The sequence below is a fragment of the Elephantulus edwardii genome, unplaced genomic scaffold (genome assembly GCF_000299155.1).
Source record: "Elephantulus edwardii isolate Elephantulus edwardi_28Jun2011 unplaced genomic scaffold, EleEdw1.0 scaffold00463, whole genome shotgun sequence".
Taxonomy (NCBI): Eukaryota; Metazoa; Chordata; class Mammalia; order Macroscelidea; family Macroscelididae; genus Elephantulus; species Elephantulus edwardii.
This window is the reverse complement of record NW_006400213.1, coordinates 395,365-403,372: the sequence shown is the minus strand read 5'-3', so window position 1 is coordinate 403,372 and position 8,008 is coordinate 395,365. Positions and strand designations below refer to the sequence as shown.

At 57.8% G+C, this 8,008-nt stretch overlaps 1 protein-coding gene across 1 annotated transcript in view; it reads right to left on the bottom strand.

Moving 5' to 3' along the window:
• Window positions 1–401: 401 nt before the first annotated feature.
• CPNE7 (copine VII) overlaps window positions 402–8,008 on the bottom strand; it is a 12,878-nt gene continuing 5,271 nt past the window's right edge. Inside the window, exons 5-15 of the mRNA XM_006902860.1 lie at window positions 7,290–7,373; window positions 6,716–6,805; window positions 6,162–6,260; window positions 5,762–5,848; window positions 5,055–5,114; window positions 4,112–4,245; window positions 3,794–3,848; window positions 3,132–3,183; window positions 2,931–3,064; window positions 1,048–1,284; window positions 402–527 (exon numbers count right to left, since the gene is read on the bottom strand). Of these exons, the coding sequence (XP_006902922.1) occupies window positions 402–527; window positions 1,048–1,284; window positions 2,931–3,064; window positions 3,132–3,183; window positions 3,794–3,848; window positions 4,112–4,245; window positions 5,055–5,114; window positions 5,762–5,848; window positions 6,162–6,260; window positions 6,716–6,805; window positions 7,290–7,373 (1,158 nt within the window). The remainder of the gene's footprint in view (window positions 528–1,047; window positions 1,285–2,930; window positions 3,065–3,131; window positions 3,184–3,793; window positions 3,849–4,111; window positions 4,246–5,054; window positions 5,115–5,761; window positions 5,849–6,161; window positions 6,261–6,715; window positions 6,806–7,289; window positions 7,374–8,008) is intronic.

Sequence of the window (8,008 nt, the reverse complement as noted above, 5' to 3'; positions counted from 1 at the left end):
GGTCTCTGGAGGGTGATCCCCAACCGCACAGAAGTGGAAGATGGGACAGAAGGGGTCCAGGTCTCACAGAGCCTGTCCTGAAGGTTCAAACTTGTCCTGGGCACATATAGGTGGGAGGTCAAAGGGTGAAGGGAAGAGGAAGGAGAGGTAGACTGCTGGGAGAAGACAATGACACTTTATTACTGAAGCCCCTCCCCGGAGTCCCCAGAACAAGAACTCAGGACGGAGCAGAGAGAGGGGACACCACCGGCTGGGGGCTCATAGGGATTTAAGACCAGGAAGAGGCCACCCACAGGATCAGGGAACAAAGTATGAGGCCTGGTCTGGGCACAGGAGGCCTCTGTGGGGTCTCGGGGTGGGGAGTGAAGGATATCGAGGCAGAAGCCTTGTGGACACTCTCCTCACTGGCCAGCCTCCTGGGACGTGGTGCTGAAGCCACGTGGGGGCAGCTCCTTGTGGCTGTAGTACTCCACGAGCTGCTTGGGCACCTCGGCCAGCACACACTTGGCCAGTGCTGAGGGGGATGCCTGTGGGAGGGACACTGTGACCAAAGCTGGGCCTCTCCCGGTCCTCCTTCCATGCAGTCACCCATCCCCCCGGCCTCCACACTGTGGTCTTCACTGCTGCGTCAAGGGGTCAACTGGTGGGGCCTCTCCAAATCTGAAGCATTCAGGCCGAGTAATAAGAGCATAGAAGATGTGTGTTGACCCGTTGCTGACAGCCAGTAGGCATGTCCTGGTGTCACCTGGGCTCAGGTAAAGTCCACCCACCCCCCTGGGAAGGTATGTTCCAGCTCTTTGGGCACAGACAAGACAGTGGAGAGGCAGGAAGTGAGCTCCGACACCTGTGCGGGTGCTTCCCGGTGACGTCAGGCGTTCACTGGGCGCCCCTCACCTCACGTCTTCCTGACACGTTTGGGGGTCTGAGAGCAGCTGCAGGCGCCAATCGTAAGTGAGAGGCACCCAGACCCGGATCCTGCTGGCCTGCGAGCTGCCGAGGTTCCCCACCCCACCTTGGCCTTGGCACTTGACCGCACAGACCACTCACATTCTTGAGCTCGCGGAAGGGCACAAACTGCACAATGTCGCGGAGGGCGGGCTCGCCCCGAGGGGACCGCAGCACCCCATCGTCCCCGTCCAGGATCTGCATGTCCGTGAAATCGGCGTTGCCGACGCCCACAATGATGATGGACATGGGCAGGTGGGAGGCTCGCACAATGGCCTCCCGTGTGTCTGCCATGTCGGTCACCACGCCGTCCGTCAGGATGAGCAGGATGTAGTATTGCTGGGGCAGAGAAGCACAGTGGGCAGTTGCCCTTGGGTGACTACAGCCCTGCAGGAAGGCCTCCCTCCTGCATCCGGGGCTCCAGGCCCCACCCTCTCAAGATCTCCATGGGTGCAGAGGAGGACACACACACACAGACACACACACACACACACACACACACACACACACCCCGGTCTAGCAAACGGTCTCTGGTCCCACCTGACTCCACCCAGTTCTGAGGCTCCATGTCCAGTGCCAGGAGCAAGAGGGTGGGCAGTTCCCTGGGAGCTGAATTTTCAGGCTCCTGAGACATGAAAGATGGAGGCCTCCATCTGGAGAACAGCCAGGCTGCAGGGATGCAAACCCCAGACAGAGCAGGGGGATGCCAGGCAGGCACAAAGGGATAGACATTTGGAGAGCGCTGTGCTCACTGCCCTAGGCCTGAAAGCTGGACTATGGCCAGGTAATAGGCCATCCACATTAGCAGGTGGACTCTCAAAGGGAAAACCTGTACAGCCAGAGGCCCAGGGGAGTATGCCATGGGTCCCCTCACTACCTCCCAACATCCCATACACACGATGGCTTTCGGTGGAACCCAGAGAAGCCTAGGTTTTTGCACCTGCTGATACTTCTGCTTGGAGACCCCAGACAACTGCTGGGCTCCCGAGACTCCATGTCCACCTGCCTGCTGCCTCTCACATACCATCATGCAGCACATCCCTGTGTTGGTCCCTGTGGGCCTCTCAGAGGGTCAGCCTTGACGGGCAGGGAGATGGTTTTACTTATGACTATGCCCACCCTTCAGAACCATGCCCAACATCTGACCTCAAAAACACTATCCTCCCTCCAAACACTACTGTCAACTTGATCTGACCCCACAGGGCAAGAAGTCACTCCACAGGGTTCCCTTATGGACTAATCCAGAGCCCCATCCTGCTTCTGAGAAGCGGCTGCAGGGTTCAAACCACTGACTTTTTAGTTGGCAGCTGAGTGCTTTAAGCACTGTGCCACCCAACTCCTTAAATGCTTAAATGCAGGTACTTAAATGATTAGGGAGGACAGAAGGAGAATTGACGCCTTTGAGCTGTGGTGCTGGAGAAGAGTATTGAATGTACCGTGGACTGCCAAGAAAACAAACAGATTCATCCAAGAGAGGGTTAAACCAGGCTGCTCCTTGGAGGCAAGGATTCTGGGGCTTCGTCTAACATACTTTGGACTTGTTGTAAGGAGAGACAGGTCCTTGAAGAAGGACATCATGCTTGGGAGGGTGGAGAGACGGCGCAGGAGGGGAAGACCCTCTATGAGGTGGATTGATTCAGTGACTGGGGTAATCGGGATGGGTGTGTCGGAGGCAGTGCGATTGGCACAGGATAGAGCAGGGTTTAGGGCTGTTGTACATAGGGTCACTATGAGTCACAAACGACTCGACAGCACATAACAACAACAAACAACAAATCCTTGTTGAATGCGGGAAGCTAGGGAGGACAAAGTAAAGAGAATGGGAAAGCAGGGAGGGAAGAGGCTGCTCCCTAACATCTCCTGTGCAAGAGTGCTGTGGCCTCCGCCCCTAGGTCCTCCCAGCCCAGAGGAAGGCCAGCGGAAACCCAGCCTGTGACGTCTGCCCCAGCCGTCCGCCTGCCCCACCCCATGGCCCTGGAACCTACAGAGGCCTCTCCCGTGCTCTCCTCGGCAGCGGCGGTGCGCGCCACCTTGTTGATGATGGGGGCCACGTTGGTGGGGCCGTAGAGCTGGACCTTGGGCAGGCAGTTCTGGTAGGACTCGACCACACCCTGGATACCTGTTGGGGGGGAAGGTCAGCACATCCCCCTTGCACCCTCCAGGCTCCTCCCTCCAAGGGCGCCTACCTTCACACTCGTCATTGTCAGGGTTGAAGTTAATGGCAAAGTCATGTGACACCTGTGAGACAAGAGAGCCTCCAGCTGCGGCCCACTTAGCACTGGCCAGACCCTCCATGCCTGTGGGATCGCCTCCGTGCCCTACGGCCAGTGTCCAGCAGGCTAAGGGCCGAAAACATGTCTCTATTCCTCAACCTCTTGGTTCTGTTCTTCAGAACCCCAGGGAAAGCCCTCAGCCTTACCCGCCCTTCTTGCCCCTAAGTTTCCTATGGGAAATCACCCCAGCCTCAACTCCAGCCCCAGGCCCCAGGTCCAGGGCCTCAGGCACAGAGAGACAGCAAAGTTGTGCCAGATCCAGCTGTCCCTGAAGCTCTCCGTTGAATTAACCAATAACCCCTCCTCTCACTATTGCTTCTGCATCAGCCAACTCAGCAGTTACTTGTAACAAAGGCATCCCCCCACTGATGCTGTGTCCCTCCTCTTAGGAAGCCAGGAGTCTCTCCATCCCCAGTGACCAGCCCTGAGGGGTCTCTCTACCTGCTCTCAAGGGCAGACACTGCTCCCCTCCCCATCACACAGCTGGAGTGGCAGCAGCCAGGACATCCCAGGGCCCTAGCATCCCCTCCTGCAGGGCACAGGGACCAAGCAAAGGTGATCTCAGGCTCTCCCACCTCGTACTTGGGAGGAATTCGGGCTCCAAACCCCAAAGCAGAAAACCTCTTGTCGCTAGAAGAGAGGAAGGCCCAGTCACACTGGGGACCCTGTCACCCCAGGGGTGGGGGAAGAGAGCAGCTTTGGGGAGATCCTGGCAGGAAGCCAGGGACCAGGTCTCTACGTTTCCCCCATGTCTGGCCCCAGGAATCCCATCACCACTGCAGCCCACGGTCAGCCCCGCTCTGGGCAGGAAAAAAGGGGGAAATGAGGCACAGAGCAGGGTGGGACTCGGAAGAAGCAGGCACAGGCAGGATACGGCTGGCAAGGGTGCACACCTGTCGTAGTCCTGGCAGATCTCGCCCACGGCCACCAGGGCCCGCAAGTACTCATTGGGCTGGTAGGGGTTGATGTAGTGCAGGGAGCAGCTGTTCCTGGGGTCACCGTTGGAGGCCGTGAAGTCGATGGCCACCTGGGAGGCCCAGGCTGTGAGAACACCCTCACCTGGGTATCCCGTTTGCCCCTTGTCAGAGACTGATCTGCTGCCCCCCCTCAGATGTGGGGAACATCTCCCCTATTTGACAGGTAAGGGGGTCAGCGGGGAGGTGTAGTCAGCATGGAGGTGGGGTAGTGTGGAGGTATGGTCCTTGTGTAGGTGTGGTCAGTGTAGGTGGGGTGGTACAGAGGTGTGGTCAGTGTAGAGGTGTGGTCACCAGAATGTGGTCAGCATGGAGGTGGGAAGGGGTGGGGATGGGGTCAGTGTGGAGGTGGGGCGGTATAGAGGTGTGGTCAGTGTGGAGGTGAGGTCAATGTGAAGGTGGGGTGGGATAGAAGTGTGGTCAGCATGGAGGTGTGGTCAGCGTGGAGGTGAGGTCAGTGTGAAGGTGGGGTGGGATAGAGGTGTGGTCAGCATGGAGGTGTGGTCAGCGTGGAGGTGTGGTCAGTGTGGAGGTGGGGTGGGATAGAGGTGTGGTCAGTGTGGAGGTGGGGTGGGATAGAGGTGTGGTCAGCATGAAGATGTGGTCAGTGTGGAGGTGGGGTGGGATAGAGGTGTGGTCAGCATGGAGGTGGGGCAGTATGGAGGTGTAGGCATGAAGGTGTGGTCAGTGTGGAGGTGGGGTGGGATAGAGGTGTGGTCAGCATCAGGTGGGGTGGGATAGAGGTGTGGTCAGCATCAGGTGGGGTGGGATAGAGGTGTAAGTGTGAAGGTGTGGTCAGTGTGGTGGTGGGGGCAGGTGGCCCTGTGGGCAGCATGGAGGCGGGTGGAGGCAGGACACTCACAGTGAAGTGGATCTGGCAGCCGCCCATGATGTAGTCCAGGAAGGAGTAGACCCTGTGGAACTTCCAGGCAGCAGCGTCAGTGTCCTCCCATCCTCCATCCTCCCCTCCTCCCCTCCTCTCTTTCTTCCATCCTCCCCTCCTCCCATATTTCATTTCCCATCCTCCCATTCTCCCATCCTCTTGTCATTCAACCTCCCCTTATTATTTTCTCCTCTTCCCCTCTCCCTCTTCCTTTCCTTCCATCCTCCATCCTCCCCTCCTCCTGGTTCCCCCCGTCGTGCTCCCTTCCCCCATCTCCCTCCTCCCATCTCCCATCCTCCTCTTCTTCATCCTCCCCTCCTCTTGTCTCCTCCTTCTCTACTCCGTCCTCCCATCCTCCATCCTCCCCCTCTCTAACCTCCCTCCTCTCGTGCTCAGTCAGTCCTTCTGTCCCCTTCCCTTTGTTTCGTGCACCCTTTTCCATTGTTCCCCTTCTAGTCCTCTCTCTCCTTGTCCCCTTTACTATCCTCCCTCCACATATTGAGGACCACTAGGTTTCTGAGTTTAGGCCAATGAGAAGCCATCCCATTAACACACAGACAGCAGAGACCCCCCACAACCAGATGGGGAAGGGGTTATGGGGGCCTCGGGCCACCTCCCCCAGCCCCGTCCCAGATGCCCCCTTTCCAGGCCCCGCCTCCCCAGCCCTGCTCCAGATGCCGCCTCACCTTTAGGAAGGACAGAATGACCACCCCCGAGTTCTTGTAGTTGCGCTTCTTCTGCTTGTATTTGGCGTTCACACAGTCCCACTGGGCCTGTGAGAAGGGACAGGGCTTCAGGCCTTGGCGGGTATCTCCAGCTGTAACATGTGAGAACTAGTCCCACTGCCCACGGCAGCAGGAGTGTCACTTGTTTATGTCAGCATCAGTCTGGGTCAGGATAATAATAATAATAAAGTGTGCCAGGCTGCACAGACCCTTCAGGTGCACTTGTCCCTTCCCTGCCAGACACACCACCTCAGATATGGCCAGCACTCAGGACAAGGATTCAGGAGGGACCAAGGGTCAGTCAGGCAAGGAGAAAGAAGGGGAGGGAGCCCCCCAGAATGCTCACTTGGGAACCACTCACCTGGCCCTCCCCGAAGGCCATCTGCATCTCCCTGAAGGTGGTGGAGAACTCCCCGATGAAGTCATGCTTCCCTCGGGAGTCGTAGTCCCAGACGAGACACTGGGGAGCCCAAGTGCCCTCAACCACTGCCACTTGGGACCCCTCCAGACCCCCACCCAGAGCCTGGAACCCTCCAACCTCCTGTTGCCAAGATCCCACATTGCCTGATGACACTCTTCCACTAATTAATCTCACCACTTACTTCTCCCTAACCCCAAATCCAAATGTGGCCTGAAGGATCCCATCTCCTCCTCACAGCTCAGACCCCCCACCTGGCCACCATCATAGCCCCATCCTCCATCACAGCCCCCCAGTCCCTCACAGCCCCTCAGCCCTGCCCCCACCTAGTTCCCTAACATAGCCCCACCATAGACCCCTTGCCTCCCACTCAGTCCCTTTTCTGGCGACCATCATAAACCCTCCGTCCCCCACAGACACTCAGCCCTGCCTCCACCCTGTCCCCCATCTGGCGCCATCATGGACCCCTACCCCCCTCACAGCCCTCCAGCCCCCACCTTCAGGGTCCGGGTCTCTTCGCAGCTGCAGAGCGAATTCAGTGACACCTTGAAGGTCTCCCACACAGGGCTGAGATTGTTCTTCACCACCTGTGAGGCACAAGAGGCCTGTGGGGCTCAAGAAGAGCTAGGCGAGAACCGGGCCTCAGATGCAGACAGAAGAGGGCCAAGGCCAGTCCAAAGCTGTTCTCAACTCTTAGTCCCACTGGGAGCTGTCTCCCTCGCTTCCGTACGCTCCAGCCACCCAGACCCCCCTTCTTTAAATAGACTTAAATAGACTCTTTTAAAACTCAAAATAATTTCTCTAAAAAGGACAGAATCGCACATCCCTGAAAACGAAGCCCAGTTCACCTGCAGGAAGTCGAAGGGCGCCCTAAAAATAATGAGAGGACAACAAAACAGACTTGACAGATGCCTCGCACGGGTGTTGGGGGCGGACCCTCACAGCTGGGGGTAGGAGGATGACAGAGGAGGTGACCCCCTTCTGCCACTTCCTTCTCTGTCTGTGAAGCACCCCGGAGCAGCTGGAGGGGCTGGAATCTGCCCCTTGGGGACAGCACCCAGGGACCCTCACCTCCGTCCTATACACCAGCTGCTCGGTCTCATCGTCATTGATCCGGTACAGCTCCAGGAAGGGGTCCGACTTGCTGAAGAGATCCTGGTTGAGGCAGCAGTGGTGAGCAAGGTGGAGGAGGGGAGGTGTTCCAAGTAATCGGCACCCTAAGAGCCTCATCACCTCACGTGGCAGATAAGACAACCAAGTCCCCCTGAGCTCAGCAAGCACCCCCCTCCGGAGCCTTTACTGGCCCCTCTGGCCCTCCTGAGAATCCTGCCCCACCTTGTATGTCCAGCATCTGCAGTCTGTCCAAGTCTAATCCCTCCAGATCGCTCCACTTGCCCTCAAGCCTCTGCCCCCGTCCCCATGTGAGGAATAACAGAACGATTTCAAACCCAGGTTCTCCACTTCTAAAGGGTGGCCTCAGCACCTCCCGGAGCCTGTGCCCATGACTGAATGGGGACCACAAATGTCCCCAACCCTCAGAGACCTGGGGGTGAAAGAAGTCCTGGGGGAAGCTCAGCTCCACATACAGGCACGGAGCTCAGAAACAACCACTAATTTCAGCCACTTCGCACAACAGAAACAGTGTGCTCAAGGACAGGACAGCCAGTAAGGGTGCAGCACCAGAAACAGGAGCAGACAGCAGTGATGGCAGCACCAGGAAGACAGGGGTAACGGTGACAACAGCAGTGATGGCAGCACCAGGAAGACAGGGGTAACGGTGACAACAGCAG